The sequence below is a fragment of the Haplochromis burtoni genome, unplaced genomic scaffold (genome assembly GCF_018398535.1).
Source record: "Haplochromis burtoni strain Fernald_Lab_line unplaced genomic scaffold, NCSU_Asbu1 Contig_226, whole genome shotgun sequence".
In the NCBI taxonomy this organism is placed as follows: domain Eukaryota; kingdom Metazoa; phylum Chordata; class Actinopteri; order Cichliformes; family Cichlidae; genus Haplochromis; species Haplochromis burtoni.
Genome location: NW_024582587.1, coordinates 323,130 through 346,873, shown reverse-complemented (window position 1 = coordinate 346,873; position 23,744 = coordinate 323,130). Strand labels below are relative to the sequence as shown.

The window sequence follows — 23,744 nt, the reverse complement described above, 5'->3', positions numbered from 1 at the left end:
ACTCTGTGTGTGTGACTGTGTGTGTGTGTGTGTGTGTGTGTGTGTGTGTGTGTGTGTGTGTGTGTGTGTGTGTGTGTGTGTGTGTGTGTCGGCTGTAAACACCATGTTGATCTCATCCAGTTGCGTTTTATAGATCTAATAAGGATAAGTGTGACTCTCCTGGGCTTCTTCGCCCTCATCCTGCCCCAATTTTACGCACTGCTGTTATAAAAAAAAACATTGTGGTCTTTAATTTATGAGTCTTTACATGTAGGATCAGATCCTACAAGCCGATTACAGTGGTTTCTTTTCTTTTCTTCTCTTTTTTTCTTCGATTTCAAAATTATGGAAGCGCCGCTCCACGCGCTCAGTTTTGGTTGCATTTAATGGACTAAAATCTATTGGATTTGGTTATTAATAAAACACAATATGATCATTTATTGAAATGTGCTGAAAAAACACGTCATTCTTCTTGTCTCTTTAGGCAAAACACATTTCTCCTGACCTCTGACCCCTAGGAAGAGCCGATAGTGTTCCACATTAACATTCATCGTGCTAACCATGCTTCCTATTTTATTAAAAAAAACACATCTATGTAAAGTGGCATGACATAATTGCTCAAATCCTAAAAGTGTGGGTTGAGTTTCCATGCCGTGCACTGCGTGACAGGAGAAAGGAGATCTGCAGCACAGCACTTTAAAAGCTCCTTCAGCCTCACCTAGCCACAACACTGACGTTAATTGAGCGTTGATTTTAGGATCCCTTTCACTGACTCGGCGGATTACTCAACTTTCGGCTCATGTTCTTGGAGGATATGGATCTCTCTTACATAGTAACCCGTGTAGTGCAAGGGCAGAAAACAAGCGCCACAGTGCAGGGGGCACAAAAGGGATTCGGCCTATTTTCTGCTGTCAACTGAGAAAATGATTGTTAAGAAAATAACATAATCAGTGGATCAGTATGCAGGAGTGTTCTTGTTATTTCTTGCAGATTCAATTTATATATACATATATTTATTTATTTTTCCTATAGTCAAGATGATGGAAAGTTCAAAAACTCTAAACTGTACTCTGTAAAAAGCACGTGACGCTTATGAGCACGTGTGTATTCACATGTGATTAGATCTTCATGTTTCTGGAATTCATCAAAAAACCAGGAGAGAAGTTACAGCCAGAAGTTACAACAGCGCAGCTAAATGGCAACAAACGCAAAGTTCCGTTGAGATGAGGGAGACTTTTTATCCGGTTACGCACGGGCTAAATCACGTCATTTCCAAGAGCTTAAAAACCTTGTTGTAGCCTCGAGCTCGGGCAAAAGTAAGCTCGAGCAACATTTCTTTCTGCAAACTGCACACTTAAAAAAAACGCACACACACACACTTGCTCATAATCATTTGTTTTCTTACACTAACTCACCGTCCACACACACACACATTGATGATTAGTTTTAGAAAAATAGCGCGTAAAGCATTAAAAGCCGCTTTAAAGCTGCTGCTTTTTAACAGTCGCCCCGTGTTTTTCTTCCTCTGTCAGGAGAATGTTTCCAACTTTCCAAGTGAAAATATTTGGGATGGATCCCATGGCAGACTACATGCTCCTGATGGACTTCCTGCCTGTAGATGACAAACGTTACAGGTAACTTTTCATGTGTCTTCAGACAAGTAAAACACCGCTTTCAGTCAGGGCGGGACAGGAAAACATTGTGCTTGTCTTGGTTTTTTAAGACCGACCCTGGGGTATCGAGCAAAATGAGAATAAAAACTTGGAAAACACAACTTAAGAACTTAACAATGAGACACATCCTTTTCAACAATTATCCACGTTATACTGCAAACATGTTGGTGACTAAATACTGACATTAACGATCAATTAAGTGTCTTATTTTTCCCTTTATCTTAAAGCGTTTGGTAGCGTTATGTAGCGTCGTTACTCTTCATACACGCCAACACATGCATAGACACTTTGCATGCCTAAGCGAGCAACTTCTAACCTTGTGTCTTAATTTCCTTTTATGGCCCTCATAGGTATGCTTTCCACAGCTCGTCGTGGCTGGTGGCAGGCAAAGCTGATCCCGCCACACCGGGCAGGGTCCATTACCACCCAGACTCTCCGGCCAAAGGCGCACAGTGGATGAAGCAGATCGTCTCATTTGATAAACTAAAGTTAACTAACAACCTTCTGGATGACAACGGACATGTGAGTACAAAACTGGAATTAAATGAGTGCTCAAGAGGCCCGAGCTTGGCCAGAAAAATCACACAGCGAGCGGGTGCTTTGTCCTCATGAGTTCTCGTTAAATGATAGTGTTCTTCCCCCTAAGAAAATCATTTAAGAAAAATATAAAACCATTTATTTGATTACAGTGATAGTATAGATGATGGCCTGTTTGATTAATTAGAGAGCATAATTTAACATAAAATCACATTTCCACATTAAGCGGTCAAATACAAAAAAATCAAAAGAATTGTTGTATTTATGTATTTATTTTAAATCCCGATAATAATAATAATAATAATAATAATAATAATAATAATAATACAGAGAGATACATTTTCTTCCCGTAAAACCGATCGATATAAGTTATTTTGTAGTAGTTAAAAAACGATATTTTCTCTAAAACTTTGATTTTGCCAAAAGCTTATTTTCTGTCCTCAAACACGGCACCGCACACGAGGCTTTCCTCCAAAAATCCCTGAAAGGAAGTGGAATATTTCACCACTGGAAATGATTTCAAACCCTCCTGCTTGATCTTCCACCACTTTGCATTAGATGTAAAATCAGGAGAGTTTGGGGGACTTAAGCAAATACTGAAAAACAATGATCTGTAACAGATCGAGTGTCCCGAGGATTCACCAGAAAGTTAGTTTTCTTCTGTTATTGCCTAATCGGTGTTTAAATGAGAGCCATCCACATGATATATTCTCAGTCGGCCCTTAAATATTTACAATATTTCTGTTTAGCTAGAACTGTATCTGCATGCCAACGGATTTTAAGGGGAGACCCAGGCTCCCTCGGGGTATTGTGTTTAGATTACCAAATTTGCTCATACAATCGTGGAGATGGCCGACGCGGTAAAAACGTTTCATAGATCGAACCCGGGTCTCATTTGGTCTTGACCACGTTTTACCTTATTCCAGTGCAATTTAAATTAACATTGTCGATTATTTATTTAATTATTCATTAAATCTCTCGTCAGTGATCATTTTCAATCGCATGTTTTGTTTTGGGTTTTTTCTGAAGCATGCGATCAAAGATGATCTTTTTGTACACTTTAAGTCGACGGTCCTTGAGCAGGCTTGCTTTGCTTTTTTTTACAGATCATTCTGAACTCCATGCACCGCTACCAGCCCAGGTTTCATGTGGTTTATGTGGATCCCCGGAAGGACAGCGAGAAATACGCAGAGGAGAATTACAAAACCTTTGTTTTTGAGGAAACCCGCTTCACAGCGGTCACAGCGTACCAGAACCACAGGGTAAGCGACTTTTATGACCCTCCATCTAAATTCAAATACGGTCTGTCGTGCAAGAGAAGCCAGCAACTAAACGCACACAGAAACCGTGTGTTGTTCAAACATGATGCGCGCAGTACAGTTATGCCATGAATAACGTATCAGCACAGAGAGGTAATGTAAGCGTGTTACGTTAAACCGACTTCAGTAACTAAAGACTTTAAAATGTGTATTTTTAACTACTGTTTAATCGAGGCTGTCTTATGCGTTTGCGTAAAAAAATAAAAATAATTCCGCTTTTTTCGCCCAAATGTTGCCTCTGCTCTGTGAGCTCAGCTTGCACCCCATCCCCGCGTGCTCCCTACTCTGTTTTCCATCAGTCCCCGTGTCTGTTTAGATTCAAACATCAGTGCGCTCATCGCTTATTTGGAGCGACTCATAACGACGATAGAAGGAACCTGGCTTCAGTTTTCCTTTCAGCTATTTACACCGAATCCAAGTGTGTGGGAGCCACTGCGTGACGGTGATTAATAGACCCGTTAGCTCACGGAGATAGGACACGGACTAAAAACAAGCCGCTTCTTTTTTGATGCTGAATGTTTATGGCAAATGGTAAATAAATTACTTTTACGCACGAAGGCGCTCTGCGTCTTTTCGTAAGGATTCTTACTTCCATATAAAATGTAAATTGAGCTAAAATAAAAAAAAATGCACATACATTTAACATGAAATATAATAAAATTATATGATGGTGATCATTATGATAAGAAAGCTATTAAAGTGATATTAAAAATAATAACTGACTCTTTTCTTACCCCACATGCAAACCTGTCTGTATATGACATTATATGGGTGTAAATGCTACAGAAGAGCACAATTACATACAACAATAATAATAATAGTAATAAAAGTAATGATAATAATAAATGAAATATACATGATACTGTAGCCATCAAACCTGCATTTAAGGCAGCTGTGTGTGTTATTATGACAGAGTGTTCTGTGTATTACACCTGACTTTCGCTGCTATCCTTTCTAATAAGTAAATGCTGTGATGTAAGCGGGAAAGGCGTTGTGTTTAGCGTTATGACTGATTTTATGCTGCCCTTTACTTTCAGATCACACAGCTGAAGATAGCCAGTAACCCCTTTGCAAAGGGCTTCAGGGACTGTGACCCAGAGGACTGGTGAGCTTTCCAATGAAATATATTAGGCCACCATTTTATTGGCATGTTTCCACATGATTGTAAAAAAAAATTGCACTGCAGAGCAGGCCAGGGCCAGAAAACTTTTGCAAAATAGTTTAGTTGCTTGTTTAATGTCTCACATGGGGCAGATAGGGTGGAACTTGCCACAGGAAAGAACACAAGGTGATGTAAATTGCAGAAATTACTGGATATTGTTTGAAGCTCAGCCAAGTGTGATTTTCTGTCACTAACAGATCATCAGACACTGGCATTTGAGACAAGGTAGCAAAACTCCACCCAAATACTTTACTCAGACAACTTCAACAAATGGAAATACTGCTTCCATGTCTGGAAATGACTCAGATCACTTCATTTTTTAAAACCAGCAATGAGAAATTGCACAGAACTATAGAGGATTGTTTTTATTATTTAACAAAAACATAATCTGAGTAATGTACGGCTGTTCCACATTTGTATTCTGTGTACATTTCATCCGCGAGATTAAAATGTGGATCATTTTAATACATAATAGAGAAACTGTGCCTTTGACATTCATTAAATGAGTAACTGAATCCACTCTCCCTGCTCCAGGCCCAGGAATCACAGACCAGGCTCTCTGCCAATAATGAGTGCCTTTGCCAGAACAAGAAACCCAATGTCATCTCCCCCTCAGCAGAACGGCACAGAGAAAGGTCTGCAGCTCGCTCTTTGTTTCATTTCAAAACTCACGCCGGCTATCAAACATGAAATATAGTCCTGAAAATTCATTCAGCATTTCTAAATAACATCTTTTATTTCAGCTGTCAGTATACTTCACTTCTTCTTTCATTTTCTTTTTTTTTTCTTTCCCCACCTTATCCTTAACAGAAGCCCAGTGATGCATTTGCAGCATCAGGCCAGTGATGGCTTTTAATTAAACATCAAATATCAGCCAGTCAATGTCATCCACTGCAAACATAATAGGGGTTCTTATGTGGTTTTATAACAGACCGCAGCGTCATACCGCAGTAAAGCAGGCAATGGAAATTAGATTTCTTTGACATGACGATGACTGACGTATTTATTAGTTCTATAATAAGAATTAAATCAATTAAATGTTTATAAAAGTGGGAGCTTCCTATTAGCTTTAAATGGTACATTTCATCTGAGAGAAATATAAGCTGGGAAGCTGCTGTCTGGAATTTATTCTGCAACATTTCGACTGAAATGCAGAATTTTTTATTTAAACAATAATGTGACAGACTTCTGTGTACACTTCATAGTTACCTAAACATTGCTTACACTTGTAAAAAAATGCACGTATTTATTGAGCATTATATGCAATCTCTTAACACCTACAAGTCAAAAACACTGAGTATTCAAAAACTTGTACCTGCAGTAATTTATTGTGCTTTTCAGTGCAGAAACTATGAAAATATTGTTAGTGGTGGGTATTTGCATGTTGGCTGACTGTTCTTGTCTCCTTACCTTCACAGAAGACAGTAGGCGGGAATATGAGCGAGACCCCAGCGGCACGCCTATACACGCAGACCCGGCTCACCAGCTGATGTCCCGGGTCCTCAGCCCCGCCCTGCCCGTCCCAGGAGGCCTGCACGCCGTCCCGATCACAAGCGGCCGGCCCAGCCCTCCCCACGACCTTCGGCCAGATCCCCACCCTCTACCCCCGGACACCCTGCACCACCACCCCTACAAGTACCCCACCACCTATGAACACTACCTGGGAGCCAAGACCAGGCCGTCACCCTACCCTTTACCTAGTATCAGAGGACACACATACCATCACCACATGAACCCTGCCACAACTAACATGTATTCAGCCACCAGCGGCCCCTCTAACTATGACTATGGGCCCAGATAATGACTGCTGTCCACCAGGGCTAACAGCAAGCAGCACTGTGGGAATGGAAACAGACAGGAAACACAATCCTGCCTGTCGATGGCTTAAGCAACCTGCAGGGTGCAATCACGGGCTGAAACTCCTTTCTGCTGGATAAACCCTGCTGTATTTATTTAAAGGAAATGCATCTTTGCGTCAACAATGGGCATCTGTTCTAGGCCCCTGAAGAGGTCTGTTTTGACCTTTGAACTGAAAATGGCAATAGGTCTACATCAGGCCACCTCCTACCTGAGCAGTGCAGACATTGAGCCAGCAAAGTGAGGACAGAGGAGAGACCTCAACTTAACACAGACTTTCATCACAGACTGGAATTGATTTTTTTTTTTTGTGTGTTGGATGCACTTTTTGATTTGCCTTGTTTTTATTGCTTTCAAAAAAGCCATATGTTATATAGTCCATCAGCCTTTCTAGGTAGACGAGACGTTTGCATGTCATCAGAGAGAGAGGGTGTGCCGAAACACATTGAAATGTTTTTGTTTGAGGAAAAAAAAAACAAGAAAAAAACGTCAAGATTTGATTTTTGAAACACTCTTGAGCCGCTCTGAGAAGCTTGTACCATGGCACTGACTTGCAGCAATTCAAAGTAAATAAATGAAGCAGAATGACTGTTCTGTATCTATAAAATAAACATTAAATTCTTGTAATTCATAAAAACAGAGGTATTTGTGCCAGTCTTCCACTCACATGCTGAAGAGGGTTTCCTCTCTATCAGCATTGTTCAAGTTTCTCCAACCGGATTTGCCCTGTTGAAATAGGCCGCGGTGTCCCCTGCTGCTGTTTCAGTCACTGGCAGGCATGACTTGGAAGCTGTGTAAACATAAGAGCCCTTTATAGTTCAAAATGTTAAAATCTGCACCTGGATTCATAAAAACACACACTCATACACAAATGCATTCATCAACCACACATCTTGCATATCCTCAAGTAGAGTAAATCGGCTCTGTTCACATTACTGCAGTTTAGTAGTTTAATGCATTAAATTTATTGCAAGGCGGCAGTAAAAGTCTTTAAAATTAAAACCTTTTGGTACTATTGATACAACAAGATACAAATTGCATATGTGTGACTCATAGACAATGAATTTTGAATGTCATGCTATTATTACAAATTATTTTCTCAAACAGTAACTTATGAAGTAATTTTCATGTTTTCAGGTACTTACTTATCAAAACATAGAAAATAAATTGTATGGGGCGCAAACAGGCCAAAACAAAAAACAAAACCCCCACATTTGTCGTTTTCCCGTCAAAAGGATATCATTGCTCATATATAATAGGACAGTGGGGCGATATTTTGAGAATGTGACCTTCCTCTTATCTGTGCGGTCATTTCCATCTCCTATTTGAAGCCCTCTGAGGAATGCTTTGTTGTCAAGGTTAATCTGTCTGAAATGGGGGAAATTCTGCTTTGGGATTTGTGCCTGTGACGATACAAAAGGAAACGTAAACTAATGATTCATTTCAATAATGTATTTTTTTCTCTCTCTTGAAGCCGGCCGTCATTTAGCAGAGGGGGATGCCTGAGGGCGCCTGGCCTGACTGTTTAATGGCTTGTAAAGGTGACAGAGGTTAAATAATGTTTCCACTCATTTAAACGCTAATTAGATGTCTAATTGTTTTCGCTTGTTTGGGTGGGGACTAAAGTTTAAAGTTATTGCGTTTGCAACAAAGGTTTATACACAGGCCGCGCCAGCAAGGTTTCGTTAGAAAGCTAATTAGGACCCGGATGTGTAATAGTTTTATGCTAGCTGCCCAACATTAGCAAAAGAAAAGCTGATTTGTTTCTTTAACAAACAAAAATACACATTCACGCAGCATGCTACTCTACCTATGTATGTGTATTATTTACATTCACAAGGTATAGTTTTAATTTTAGAAACGGTAGAGGCCTTTTCCTCGCGCGCGCGTGTGTGTGTGGTGTTGCATTACCCACCTAACGGTTTAACTGTTAAATTTTTTTCCACATGGAGTCACAATGTATCACTAAAAACGATTTAAAAAATTTTTTTTACGAAAAGCAAAGCAAATATGTTACCCGCATCAAAAAATAATTCACAAAATCTTTTAATTATTATTATTTATTTTATTTTCTTTCATGCGTGTCCAGTAGGGATAAGCAGCGGTCTGGAGGCGTAAAGCCATTCGGTGTGAGCTGAATCCGGCCGGCGGTTGTTGAAGACCAGCCAGGTAGTAGGAGTTTATTCCTTAGACTGCATATGTACCCCCGGGACACGTGATAAGGTTAGGCGAGGGTAACTAGTCGGTTAGAAAGGGTCAAAAGGGTATATTGGGACTAATTATAGGTTTCACAGCACAGAAGGCACATCAGTGACTGTGCTAATAGACGTGGTAGTGCGGTGAAACTAGTTTAAGTAACTCTGACCCCCAAGGTCAGTGACCACACACACAAAAAAAAACTTTTGACAGTCACAAGACATTTATTAAATTTATCCTCATAAATAATATCAATAGAAATGTGATGTCCATAAAGATTTCAACTGCATCTAATTTATTTATGCATCCTATTTTTTTTAACTGAGTTTTAACAATGTCTTTACATTTTTAAACACATCTTAAAATACACTGTAAAAGAGTTTTCAGTTAATTCAGAATAAAGAGGTAAGAAAGAACTTAAAAATAAAATAAAAATACCACAAAAGTGTTTTATATTTCCATTTCTGCAGATATGGTACTAATAAAAAATAGTACATAAAAACTTTCAAACCGACTTCTAAGAAAACCACTTAAAGTCAGCAAAAAGTATTTAAACCATCTAAACACTAACGACTGACAGTATACACAGGCTTTATACATATTAGTCTTTTATACAGCCTGCATGCAGCTGACTCCTTTTTGTTCTATTATAAAGGCCTATGAAGTTCTGAATAAGCATGTTAAGATACTGCTACTTTGTCTGCTTTTGGCTAGTTTAATCTATGAAAATGAATCAGAAAACCCAACTACATAAATAAAGTTGTAAAATAAATGTAGCAGAGTTCAGGTCAGTATTTATTTATGAAGTGCAACAGAGTGTAATGTAAGATGAAATGCTAAAGTAATAAAATGTCAACATTTCAGTCACAATACTGCTATTTTCTTCAGGTCTTCCCTATTTGTAGCTGTTTAATTTATACCAAACTGTGCACAACAATGAAAAGATTCTTTATATGCTGCGCGCTCAGACACAGTCCTTAGTGAACGGGTGTCCCTGGTATAATATATGCATCAGTCTAGACGTGACTTTGAAAGCCTCAGGCTGTGGAAAATTGGGGAAATTGCGCCTACTGGAGAAACTGTGATGAATTACACATCAGTATGAACTAAACATAATCAGTATGGTCGCAGCATTCAAAGATGTATTCACATACATATTGTGTGTTACATTTCCACGCATGCACATGAAATGGTACTGCCACACTTTCCAAAGGTCTGGGCCATTTTAAAAGTCAATATTTCAGTGTCATTTGCACAAATCTACTTAAATTGTGTAACCGCCGATGTGCCTCGATTCGTCATGCCAGCAGGGACAGGATGCAGAGGAGCTCCCACATTAAAAGAGCTAAGATGGACGATGCCGCCACCCGAAACATCATTTGACACTCAGCTGCATCTGGAACATCTGCTGTGACGGGCCCGTCGGGGCGGCGTTCGCTTCACCTTGGCGTGCGGAACCCTCCTGCGGTATCTGGGGACACTTATTGAAAGCGATCCAGGTAAACTAGCTGCAGTCCGCCACCTAAACAACAGAACACATGCTTTGCATATTTGTCCCTACGACGGCCTCTCAAACAGCGCGAGACCTGCTACGATTTATCCTATGTGTGATATTGCTGACGGACATTTTACGTGGAACATCAAAACAAATCCCCACCACACAGCGAGAGCCTAGATACATTTGTATTAATTCACATATGAAAAAACAAATAAAACCAACTTAGCCGTGAGGTAAAACATTGATCTTGGCTTGTGGGCAACGGGTTATTTTCTTTTGGACGCTCTTTTTCACAATGTCTAAATAATCAGTCTCAGTGTGACATCTGAGCTAGTAATATAATCCATGAAGGCTTAGGGAGAGACTGCATTGACTGCGCACACACACGTGCACCCTAACGGATTATGTCCCATCCCTAAACCAGGCTGACCTCTGACCTTAAGGGCCAAGGAAGACACATGTTAGGTGATAAGTGAAGCACAAGGCCTATTGTGCAGACAGTCTCTCTTCCCCGTTTATTGACTTCCTAAATGATCCATTATGGAGTGATTTACGAGGTTTACCGCCATACAGCCGGACACTTGTGAAGCTACTGGGTTGTTGTCTGCTCCGTTCAGCAGACATCTACACCAATAGGACCAAGCATTTGATTTATCAGAGAATGGACGGAAGCTTGCCTACATCACCTCCAGTGTTTGTTCAAAGCCAACAAAGGAGTTAGGAAGACATTATGAATGCAAGGTGTCACAGGAAGTGTAGGGACAAAACGTATACTCTGCGGGGGATACTAAAAAATACAAAAAAAAAAAATGATAGACGGTTTATACATGGACTTTTAAGTGAAATAAAAGCTTTCAACGAATTTAAAGTTCAGGTACAATTTTGGCAGCAGCTTCACAGAAAAGCAGCTTGTCTCAATAATGACCTTGTCTTTTCTATGCTGGCTAATGATTCAAGGCCATTGTGCTGCTCTGGCTCTTTGATTTCTCAGGCCTGTCCTGTACACCATGACGAGCTTCTCAACTTGGGATCATCCCCGGAGCCAAAGCCGTTACGAAGCAGAACGTCTGGTGTTTGAAGCTCTGCCTCCCCCCCCCCCTTCCGACCTCTCGGCACGGTGTAGTAACATATGAGCTCCCATGATGCTCGTCGACTCTCAGATATATTGCAAAAGAATGAAAAGAAAAACAAAACATCTTGATTTTCCTTTAAGACCCTTAACCTTCTTGACAAATGTCATCTTCTTTAAAGGACGTCTGCATTCGGCATTACAAATCTAAATGCTAACAACTGTCACACAGCAAATTAAACAGAACCTTTGCTTAATTTTCAACTTGACACGTTTCGACACGAGCGCTAAAGGAGTTCACATTTATTAGTTTATCTCAAAGCAGGTATACTTCTTATAAAATGAGCTCATAAACTGATTACGCAGATCAGGGAAAGCAACACCAAACCACTATCCTTCTGTTCTGCCCCCCCCCCCGCCACACTGTGATTTACTTTTGTTTGACAAACACAGCTCAGGTCAGACTGCAAGGCCTGTGTGCTAAACTAAAGCCTGCTAGAATAACAACATGAGATTACGTAGCTGCTCAGGTGCGGCGTATACCTTAAATTCAAGTCCACTGAAGCAAATTTCCTTTCAGATAGGTCAACACAATCACATAGCTGCATGGAGCAGTTAAAAGTCATCAGGAATTCCAGTCAGCTTAATAGAAATGGAAATAATGGTGGTTCAGCTTTGACATGATATATTTAATTTTTTTTTTTTAAAGCACACTAAAATATAATGAGTGAAAATAAAGATTTTATTTTATTTTGGAGACCAATATACTTTCTTTGTATTTTCACATTGACCCCTTCCTCGCTATTCTCAGAGATAAATAAAAACATAATCAGTATATATACATCAGAACATACCAATACAACTTTGATAAGATGCTGCAGTTGGTCTAACTTGTAAAGACTGAACATGGAAATCAGTTGTGATCATGTATTCACCGGCATCTTCCGACCATGAAGACGATCCTTTATTTAATCTGTATCAAAAAGAATTGAAGTGCTTTAATTCTGCAGCTGTACAGCGCTAAGGAGTGAAACACGGACTCCTGAGTTTCACGTGGTTGTCAGTAGGTAGCTGTTCATAGCTCAACTGTAATGTCAGTACATGAGAAGCACAATCTATTTCCATATTGTATCAGCACACATGATTGTAATGTATGAATGTAGTATTGATCATAAATCTGTAAATCTTCTCAGAGCTCAGTGACTCAGCCTGTGTCCGTTCCCTCATTGTAAACTGACCAGAGGCTGATTCGCTGGTCCTTTGATCCAGCAGCCAGGACTCTTTGTCTGGGGTCCCGGTGGTCAGAGAAAGCTACACTGAGCACCATGTCTGTGTGGTACTGTAGTACCGCCAGCGGCCGGAGCTTCTTCCAGCCAAATACTCTTATCCGGTGGTCCCAACCTGCTGAAGCCAGGAGTTTACGATCCATGCGGATACACAGCTGGGAAACCCCGGGGTTGACCAGCGTCACGCAGTCCTGCAGCTGTAAGAAAGAAAGAGGAAAAATATCTGAACAGGTGACTGTGTGCTACTAAAACACAACTACAAAGGCATTCTCGTATGTATTCCAAGCCTCGTGCTTGTTTAAGGATGGGATGTAGCATTTTTTCCTAACTGTAAATGTAACACCAAATAACCCATTTTTCATGCAAATAGAGGCAAGAAAAAAAACAGACATACTTAATAGATCAGTAAGTCAATTAATCACTACCGTCTGGGAAAATGTGGCCAAGGCAAACACCGACAATGAGGGGGCTATCAGCTGATCTGATGACTGAGGTCCAAGTGTGAGGCTGGAGGTCTGTTGAACCTGGCTGCATACTCCTGGGACTCAATCATCATCCATAAAACATTAGGGCACGAGGGCCGCGAGTAAATCTCTCGGCGACCCATTATTTGTTTTGGAGTTAGGGAGGCGTATTCTGTAAGCGTGTTACCTGTGTCGCCGTTTGGAAGAAAGCGAGAGACCATCTCGCTGAAATGCTTGTTTGCAGAGACCGTGTTGCTTTAAGCACCTCTGATGAATTACATTCACACTGAAAGGTCTGATCAGCGGAGAGAGACCTGATAAATACACTGCTGTAACATCTGCCTGCTAAAGATTAGCCACAGCCCCCTCTCCCTGTGATCAACAGCGTCCCACAGACTGTATCCATCTCTCTAAATGCGCAACATTCTGACAAATGAAAATGAATGGTGGCTAAGATGGTGCTCTGAAGGGCCCCGGTGTTGTGGGCATTCCTGGAGAAGCGAACGTGCTTTTCCTGAAGGGTAGGGATCTCCACCGGATCGCTATATGGGACCTAAACATCTGGCTGTGGGAGCTGAAATCAAACTGGACAGCGTAAAATTGACTTCATAAGTTGTGTCTAGGGAGACTAATGGTTTGGATGGGGAGGAGATGTTGGGAGAATTTATCCTGCTCCTGTTCTGGGCAGGAACCATCCACAAGCTGCATGTGGAAGACATAAGCCAGGTACTCATAGCCCAAGTGGATAAAGTGGAATGCAAGGGAGAGAAGGAGCAGGGAGGAATGTCATTGATCATAACAGCAAGAAAAGCCAAGTTTAGAAGAGACAGTGATACCATTTCACTTTTTTTCTTTTGTTAGTCAAACCATCATTGCGAGGATGAAACCGTGTGCCCACTTCGCCCAACAGAGCCAAATACACAAATACAAAGCAAACTAAGGGGTGAAAGATTGTTCTGAGTTTTGTTATTACCTCAGGTATTTGGTATGCCCCTACCTCTGTCCATCTGGTTTGCATTAGAGTCCTGATAATGATGGGTTTAAGTGTCTGTTTTTGTTTGTTTTGCTTCCCATAGTTTGTGTCAGGAAAAGGCATTTGTTTCATTAAGGGGTCAATTGCAGGCAGTAAATGGCTAATGAAGTAGTGATGGTCATTCAGCAAGGCTGCTTGGTTAATTGTTTTTACTTTCTGTCTGAGAAAGTGGAGAGGAAAAAGTAGTAAAAAGAAAAAAATGGCTGCCTTGCGCTATAATTTAGAATGAGTGATGCTCATGTGAAGCTCTGCTGGTTCCTGAGCTGCCGGCCATCAGTGTCGAGTCGCGAGGTGCTGGAGCTTGGACTGAAACATTCAGCTGACTGACTGAGAAGTAAAAGAGAAATAAAACTGTGAGATTCAATTAGCTGCCAATTTATCAATTCTAAACTTAAAGAAAAATCCAGGCCGGTTTTATTTTATTGCAATTAATTTTGTGCTGGCCTCACTTTGGGGTTAACTTTTAATTGCACTTTACCTGCTAATTTATCAGCAAATCACATCTTCCTGACAGGAAATGGGAGTTGCAGCCTAAAAGTCATATTAATTTTGATCATATAGATGATCTGCTTACACTTAGGACACTTTGGAGACCATTGTTGTTGTTTTTTTCGATAATGATTGAAAAAACAACAGGATGATTAAAACATTTTGAGAAACATTTTGACTTCGGTATTTAGAACAAAGCCATGTACCCTGATTCCAGACTTTGATTCCAGACACTAAGCTAAGCAGCTGCTTTTTCGAAAAGACAACAATCTCCTAAATGTCAAAAAAAAAAAAAACCAAAACTCCTGCTGCTCAAATGAGATTTTTTTAAACTGTCTTCTAGAAACAGTTAATTGATTGGATTTGGCTTTTTAAAAATATGACCTATTTATTTGGTCCATAAAAGTGGGCCAAATAAATAAAGCTGTGCTTCAACCGGCTCTGAGGCTGCAGATTAATTTGAATTAAAAAAACCCTAAAAAATAGTTGCAGCCCTTGAATATATTATTTCTAAATGTCAGAAAAACTCTTTGCTCTTGGAACATAAGACTATTGTCTTTTCTAACTCGATGTTCTCCGGCAGCAGCATTGTTGCTTTTGCTGTCAGGCCACACCACATCTAACTGAAAATGCAGCTGACTTCAAGTGCTGCCATTAACCAGTCCTCAGTCTCTAATGAAACCCATTAGCTCTAACCGGGGAGTCTTGGCTTGCATTATTTCCACCCCATTTTTCCTCAGATTGCTTCCTTGCTATCTCATCACAGACAGAATCCATCTTTGGTCTTCATCATTCTTTTTTCTTGTTTTTTTTTCTTCCCTTTTTGGAAACACTCCTTCCTGGGCTGTGTTACAGCATGCAGATAAACACACACAACGGGGTTTGCTGTCTAAACGCCAGATTTCTCAGCTGTCAGGAGGCTACCAGCTCTGCTCAGCAGCTGGGCCTATGACAGATCCAACACAAACTCACACTTCAGGATCCTCTTTCGTAGCATCTCACCAGAGCGAGCTGACGTTCAAAGGGAGTGTCCACTTGGCAGGTTTCACTCGTGCTTTGCTTCACTTTTTCCCCCCTTCTTCTTCCCTCCTGTCTTTAACCTTGGTCTTGGCACCAATCTTGGTGTTCACACTGATCTACTGAAATGTCCCATCATCGCTCACTCACTCGAGTCTAGCGGCTGGAAGGGTTTTCACAGGTATATCTGACACACCCTGTCCCTGAATCACACTTGGCAGTGGGGAGATTACAGCCTTTTGTCACCTTGTCTGTTAGAGCTCTGCTCTGGCTGACAGGAGATGGATGTGTCAGGTGAGCAATCCCATTCAGAAAAGATAGGAGGAGGAGGAGGAGGAAGGGTGATGCCCCATAAAAAGAGTGAAGATTTTTTTATATTGCAGCACAGCTGAAGTTGGGCTTGATTTGATCGGATCCAAAAGCCAGAACTCGACACTAGCAGTTGCAGGAATTGTGGTTTCCCAAAGAAATCGTGCAGGTGACAACAGGGGATATTTTTATATTGCTGTGTATGTGAGGAGCAGGATGTCCACCTGTAGAGAACTGTCATCAGCTCCAGCAACAGCTCACTGTCAGACACGCTTGATTTACATTGCTAATCTTCCCCTGTCTATACCCCGTTTTCCCTTCTCCAGACTGCGACTGCTGTCTTTTTCCCTCTCCAGGAGAAACCCGTCACTGCACGTGCCAATGCAGGTGAGCATCCACCTAAATGAGCGTCCATCTGGTTTAACAGCTTGTAAGTCTCACGTCTTTATACAACATAGTCTCGACCCTGACAAATTCTCAAAAATGCACACTGCACCAGAGCAGAGGGGGAAAAATGCTATGAAATGATATCAGGCTTTCCAGGTCAAGCAGAAGATAAAGGCCTCTGGAAGCCATGTGAAATACATTAACCTCCATTCCTGAGGCTATCTGTCTTTATCTGGCCTTGATAAGCTCACTTCACAGCCTTTCAGCCTCGCTAAATCATAACTGCGCTGCATTGTGTCACATTCAGTTTCCCCACCGTTTCACCAAAAAAAAGGAGAAAAAAAAAGCATCCAGCCAGCTCTGCTGCACTGGACTGTATCGCAGGGGTAATTTGTGGGAAGTGGGATGCTGTGGCACTTACAGCCTCCTCAGCCTTTATTGCAGCCTCCCACTGTGAACTACTGTTCCCTTTACTGCAGATGTGTTTTTTGTTTGGTTAAGGGGCCTCTCAGGTTTTGATATTTTTATTACCTCTCAAGGGTCATCAGTCAGGACCCCGGGCCAGGGTCCACCAACCGGCAGGTCCCCCCTGCCTGCTTGCTATGGCCACACAAAAATACTTTTGTGGGAAGAACTGAGGATAGCTGTCTGGACGTCACACTGAGCTGCACTTCAGAATAATTTAAAAGCCCCCGTTGGATCCTTTCCCTCTCCTTGTGCTTTCTGCCTGTCATACTCATCCTGGATTACACGCTGAATCAATATTTTGTTGCTCGAGCAAAATAAAGCAAATAAACCCCTCTCCTCCTCCTTTCGATTGAATCAAATCCTTCGCGGTGTTTTCCTAGACACATATTTAGGGGTGAAAAAAAATGGAGCTTTGCAAATATTTCTAATTCAAGCATTCATTTGTAAAAAGCCTCGGAAAGAATAATACCGCTTTCACTGTGCAGGAGTGTACTATATCAGCCTCAGGTTCCCCTTGGCTCGGATTCACGGGGGTTGGCTGAAAAATAGGAGCATTCCCTTTTGCTCATGAAATCAAGAGAAAATACAGCTTCAAATGAGGCGTTAAGTCTCGGAGGCGTTGGCTGTTATGTAAAATGAATTATGGTACAAGCTGATATGATCTCTTTTGGTGTTAGTGCAGATGCACTGGCATGGAATTTATTGTATAGACAGGACATATGTTTGAGAGTCTGTCTGTGTTTTAACAGAATTATGGTAAGAGGAATGTTGTATGCTAAATGAATTAAGTATGCCTTGATTTTCCTCTTTTTAAAACCAGAAAATGACACACATTTTTCTTCCCAGCTGTAATCAACGGTGACGTGAGCATATCGAGGTCTAGTATGCGATTGTGTATCAATGTTCATGTGGGTGGTAAGACTCTGGAGTGACAGCCCCAGCTTGGCCCTTGGCCCCCAGCTCTGCCAATGCTGTGCAACCAGCAGCTGATTTATGGCCCCTGGAGCCCTGCTGAGCCTCTTCCTCTTTGGCCCCTGATGTTTTCCAAGCAAGCCCAGAGAAAGGTAACACTCCTCTGCTGCTGTCTCCTCCAGTTCCTTTTTATACTATTTCTAGGGACTCTCTTGTTCAACAATTAGTTAGCAGGTCAGCTTATTTGGGGTCTTAGCTAGGGACGCTTCAGTAACCAATATGAATTAGCATGACTAGCTCAACCAAGGTAGTTGTATCCTTTGGAATACTTCTATTTATTATTAGTCCTTTATTTATCCAGGTAAAAAATCTCATTGAGATTAAAAATCTCAACTTCAAGAGAGACCTGGCATCATGTCTAAAATACCTTCAGTACTTAACCCTAATTTGGCAGAATTGTTAGTATTACTTGATATAAAGGAAAGTACATAGTGACCCAACTGAAACATCCGAACAGAAAAAAACAGCTAAAATCAAGCACAAATCAATTTAAGTCACAAATACTTAATACAGCTAGCTAAAAGCAATGATTAAAGCTATGTTTTTCTAAGTTATCACTGCGGATTAGAGGTTACTGCAGGTGTATCACAACAAACAAATTCACATTTTCACAGTTTGAGAGTGACTGACCAGTCAGATCAAACGCTCTGTCCTCTACTGACCTGCAGGTTGCTCTGTCCATCCAGGCTCCAGGAGGAGAGCGTCTTCTCAGAGGAGCCCGATACGCCCCTCAGACTTGTGGTGTCAAAGGTCAGGCACATGACAGGCTCAGGGTGGGCTTTGACTTGGCTCAACTTGGACCTCTGGGTTACGTCCCACAGCAACAGAGAGCCATTCTCGTATCCAGCTAACAGGAGAGGCCCAGAGCCCGAGTCTGGCTGAAGAGAGAAAGGAGAAGGGACAGCGAGATGGAGAAGAGGGGACAGAAAGTGAAGCATGAGTTAAGATGTGAGATGAGAGCTGTGTCGTAAAAAAAAAAACACGGAAACCACTGCGCAATGCTGGAAACTGAGAGGAGCAGAGGTTATCATCCTGGAAGCTCCCGCTGACACTCAGAGAAACGCTCCATTCGTCAGCTTGCTGCTCTCTCTTTCCAGCACTCCATTACACCACTCCTCACTTTGCTCCTCATCTATATTACTAAGCCACAGACATCAAGCATGCACAGATAGAATACTGCATCAGGTAGTGAAATAAAGCAAAACGCTGAAAAAAATGCTGCTTTTCTCGACATGTAGCTGAGATTTTGTGTTCATGTCTTCCTGACTATCTCCTCATTATGCAATGTTCTGGCTTTTTCTCCACTTGTGTTCATGTTTTATTATTTTATTCTATTTTGATCATTTTTGCTACCAATATAACTCCTCTGCAAAAAATACTCTCAAACTGCATACTCGCGATCTAAAAAGAATAAATAAATCGAACTTTCGTACAAACCCGACACATATAATCTGGCTTCACATCCATTTCATTTCCGGACGTTCCAGATCCAGCTTGAATGTTTACAACTGGTGAATCCATCAGAGTAAATCTTTCAAATCACATGAAATGAAATGAAACCAAGTGTGCAAACAGGCATCAGACAAAATAAAAAAGAATCTTCTGTGAAATATATAGAGCAATCTATGGTGACCATAAAATAGAGTTGCATGCATATTAATAGGGCAAAGTCAGCAATGTAACATTTAAAAAGAATAATAAAGCTGTGCCTTCCCACTGTTGTGAGTCCACAGATAACCTCTGAGTGCTCGCTTCCTCTACAGCAGTATAATCAAGCCGGCTCAGAGGCTGTGTGGAGGTGTAGCTGAGCTTGTAAATTATGTCTGTGGACAAGCACATAAAGGTGGGCTGGTGAAAAGTAGCTGCCTTATATAGGCACTGCTGGAGGCGAGATGTGAAGGACGAGGGAGGGACACCTGGTGAGATTTTCCCATCATCCTGCTTCCTGAAAATCAAATTTTTTCCATAAAAATACAAAACACTGTAGTCTGTTCTACCGTAAATACGTTCCTTAAAACGCCCTAATGTGGCCTGAAGAAACAGATATGTACGTATATCCTAACTCATGCCTTTACTTTAAAATACCGCCAGGCCTCCAGAAATAGCACAGTGCCATGCGGAAGGTAGGAGGGTAAGAAATATTTTCCATATGTGCAAGGAGGCCGTGTCTGCCATTTTTTCCCTACTCATGTCCAAGTCCTCTTCTCACTTAACGCCCTATATTTCTCTTCTTGCAGCTTTAAACAAATTATAGACAGAGTCGTGTATTCCTTCCAAACACATCAGCGAGGACGAACACTAAGGGATTATGAAAACAAATAAAAACACGTGAAAATCAGTGGCCCCTGCTTGCCGGCAGGGACCGGGCTAAGCGTTCCAGGCTAGGGGCCCACCGTTTCACTTAAGTGTAGGACTTTGCTGATTGATGATGTCATGGGTCAGAGGTCGGGGAACCCTGGGTAGACATGTAATTCATTATATCCTCCACAGGCCTTTCTACAAGAGGGCTCTCTGCTGGAGTGGGGCTGGGGCTCAGGGAGAAGATTCATCACCAAAGAGCAGCTGGAAAGATGGATGGAAGCTGGCTGGAGATGCAGGACCAACGGAGGAGACTTCTCTGTGTCGTCTCCAGGATGGCAATGTCATGTGACTTTCAGCCATGTTTTCATAGCTGTATTTATGTAGCGTATTAGCACGTAATTAGAGACTGATTTATTTTATTTTTTTTCCCGTTTGTTTTAGTGCACAGGACACTCGCTGAGTAGAAAGAGCAAGTAGGAATGGGACACAAAATGATCTTGGTTTATGAGATTTGCAAAACCAGTTGCATCCCAACTGTTTTAGTCTTGGAGTTTTATTAAGACTTCTAGTGAGATATACATGCTGTAAGGTGGTGTAAGCTGTGTCCTGTTTGACAATTAACACTCTGAGCGCTTTTGTACTGAATATATTAAGTATATTATATTTTATTAATATTCATTTATTCGTTTCCTTCCTTCTCTTGTCTGCTGAAACAGTGTTTAATGTTTAAAATCCACCTGCCGCTGAAGCATCAGAAACTACAACTATGACGTGCACAGGTACATCATATTGGTCAGCATAATCAACATACATAATACTTATGTTATACATACAACATATTATGTAAGGCAATAAAAATATTTACACAGTTTTCTAAAGCTCATCACCAAATTGCTTGCTTTAGGTAACCATCAATTTTGAAATGATTGTTTTTAAAGAAAGCTGCAAAACCTTAAATTTCACAATCAGACAGAATGTTTCCGCTTCTCAATTTTACCATGTCAAACAGAGTGAAAAGCATTTCATAATTCTCCTATAACCCTCTTTTCCTCTTTTTAAGTTTTTTTCTATTTTCCTCCAGAATACATATCCAGACATCTTTACAGAAAAGTTTAACGACTGTTATAGAGGTCATTACATTTTCTAACTAAGAGCTTAATTCACAAATGTGAGCAGATTAAATCACAGTTCTGAGAAAGTTCCTCTTTCTCAGGAAAAAAGTGCAGTTGCAGCCCTGAAGCACTTCAGTTCGATCTCTGGTCACGAATATTTTTTTTGATGATTTGCACATCAAAAAAACATTTGTACTTATTATTTTTGTGCAATGCCTCAGTTTACACCAGGGATGTCAAACTACTTTTAGAAACATAAAGCATGTGCAGCTCACTTTGATGTGGGCGAGATGAGTGAAACTCACTTTCAGTGTAAAAACATTTAACTACACATTTAATCCCTGACATATTTTAATATAAGATAAAGAAGTGCAACTTTATCAGGACATCTCAGGTCACTGCCCAGACTGTCTCATATTTATAAAACAAAGTTTTTGATGAAAAAAAAATTTTTAAACAAAATTTCTATTGTACATGGTGAAAAACTGTCATTAAATTGTTTACCTAACTACTTTGTTGTAATATAAATGGCTGTGTGGGGAATCCTTATCAACAGGAATAGCTGTCAAATTTATGAATATACAGTAAAAAAAGTCCAAACCTTTATGCCCTCCGTCGTATTTTCTAAACATCTCCAGTGGGCCGGGTTCGGGTCTTTGCTGGCCCGGTGCTGACCCCGGGCCTTAAATTTGATACAACTGGTTAAGACAAACAGAAGAATGCAACTTCCACTGTAACTGCCATTTAGCTTTTGTGTTCAATATTAAAATTAGTCATGTTCATTTTTTCAGAAAAGTTAAAGTAAATAGTGGTAATCTACAGGGGCAGATTGTCACAAAGCAGGGCCATAAACATCACAGACTTTACTGACAGCAACTAATATGTGCCATTTATTGGGGATGTTCTGTACTGTTTGTCCTTGTTTATTATAAGGTATGTAAATGGTCAGTGGTACTTGGATAGCACCTTTCAACTCTTACTGATCACTCAAAGTGCTATTTACACTACAGGCCACTTTCACCCATGTCTTAAACATTTTCTACCCACACACTCACCCACCAACGATGCATCACGAACAATTTGGGGTGCAGACTGGAGAATCCGCTATCATCCCAGGACCACAGCCATCATACATGAGAATTTTTATATTACCCTATATTATATAGTTTTATAGGCGTATAGGTTTTTCTGTATTTTTTGCCAAGGACAATGTAAAGGAGTCATTTACACTAACAATCTACTCTCTATTCAGCTGTGCACTGTTGCTTTCACAAAGTAAAAACATAACAAGATAGCTGGAGAAAAATGGCATCATGAAGCTAATAAATTTTCGGTGTCGTTTCCTTGTGTTGTGATTCCGGCCTAAATCACGAACAACCCTCAGACCAGTTTGTTTGCTGATGTGGCCACCACAGGCCTCGGGCAGACACTGCTTCAACATAAGGAACCAATCGCCTCCTTCGCTTTTCGTCCCGGTCTCACCATGATGTCATGGCCACGAGGCTGCAAGGTGATGAGCTGAGAGTGATGGATATCTGTATAGGAACATTTCCTTTCCCCCCGCCAGCCTCTGTTCACATTAAAAGCCTTGCACATCATATATCACTACTGTCCCCCTGGCCAAGCCTGACATCGGCACACAAGTCAAACCCACATGTGGAGGCGCTTTCCTCCTCCTCCACTCGCCATCGTTCATGGCTTCCTAGCCGATCAGATGCAGAAAACCCTGATAATAAGCTCTGTCACCTTTATGTCATAGCCCACTAAGGGCTAGGTGGGATTTTAATGGAGTGAATTGTGGCTAAATTTGGAAGAAAGCGCTGCTTAAGACTTAATCGTTTCCATAAACTCCTGCAGAGAGGTCTTAAAGGCTGACAATAAATCTGTTGGTGAGTCTGCCTTAAAAATATAGGAGGATAATCGCTTCTCGTCTAAGCAGTGGGAAGAAAAGAGGGAGGGGTGGCGAGTGCGAAGACAGAGAGAAGAGATAATTGGCAGTGGCTTCTTCCTGGAGTGTGTGTGATAGGGAGAGGCAGGGTGGAGAGATGGGGATACAGTTGGGTCCATATATATTTGGACAGAGATGACTTTTTTTTTACTTGTTTGGTTCTGTATGTTACCACAATGAATATTAAATTAAACAACTCAAATGCAGTTAATGTTCAGCTTTAATTCAGCGGGTTAAACATAAAGTTTGCATAAAAATGTGAGGAACTAACAGATTTCTTTTTTTAAACACGAGCCCTTATTTTCAGAGGATCAGAAGTAATTGGACAAATTCAATAACTGACAATAAAAATCTTATTTCTAATACTTGGTTGAAAAAGCTTTGATGGCAATGACAGCCTGAAGTCTTGAACCCATCCACATCACCAGATGCTGGGTCTTCAACAAAACTAAAGAAAATTCAAGAATATTCCACTACTTTGCTTCAATAAACTCCTGGGTTGCTTTGGTTGTATGTTTTGGGTCATTTTCCATCTGTATTATGAAACACTGACAATCAATTTGACTGCATGTAGCTGGATCTGAGCAGACAGTATGTCTCTAAACGCCTCAGAATTCATTCGGCTGCTTCTGTCCTGTGTCACATCATCAACAAACATTAGTGTCCAA

The 23,744-nt window shown here is 40.9% G+C and overlaps 2 protein-coding genes and 1 long non-coding RNA gene across 4 annotated transcripts in view; 2 read left to right on the top strand and 1 right to left on the bottom strand.

Annotated features, from left to right (window-relative positions):
• The window catches only part of tbx1 (T-box transcription factor 1), a 10,215-nt gene extending 3,051 nt beyond the window's left edge, over window positions 1-7,164 (top strand). For both annotated transcript variants that reach the window (XM_005936891.3, XM_014338264.2), the window contains exons 3-8: window positions 1,512-1,613; window positions 2,003-2,174; window positions 3,296-3,451; window positions 4,546-4,613; window positions 5,205-5,305; window positions 6,089-7,164. In XM_005936891.3, the coding sequence (XP_005936953.1) occupies window positions 1,512-1,613; window positions 2,003-2,174; window positions 3,296-3,451; window positions 4,546-4,613; window positions 5,205-5,305; window positions 6,089-6,471 (982 nt within the window). In that variant the 3' untranslated portion in view covers window positions 6,472-7,164. The remainder of the gene's footprint in view (window positions 1-1,511; window positions 1,614-2,002; window positions 2,175-3,295; window positions 3,452-4,545; window positions 4,614-5,204; window positions 5,306-6,088) is intronic.
• A 107-nt stretch (window positions 7,165-7,271) lies between these two features.
• gnb1l (guanine nucleotide binding protein (G protein), beta polypeptide 1-like) overlaps window positions 7,272-23,744 on the bottom strand; it is a 29,490-nt gene continuing 13,017 nt past the window's right edge. The window contains exons 6-7 of the mRNA XM_005936892.3: window positions 18,378-18,593; window positions 7,272-12,773 (exon numbers count right to left, since the gene is read on the bottom strand). Coding sequence (XP_005936954.1) covers window positions 12,495-12,773; window positions 18,378-18,593 — 495 coding nt within the window. The 3' untranslated portion in view covers window positions 7,272-12,494. The remainder of the gene's footprint in view (window positions 12,774-18,377; window positions 18,594-23,744) is intronic.
• Window positions 12,770-18,491, top strand: LOC106633508. Its single transcript, XR_001336841.2, has 3 exons — window positions 12,770-16,275; window positions 17,590-17,807; window positions 18,384-18,491. It is a non-coding gene; the product is annotated as an uncharacterized LOC106633508 (long non-coding RNA).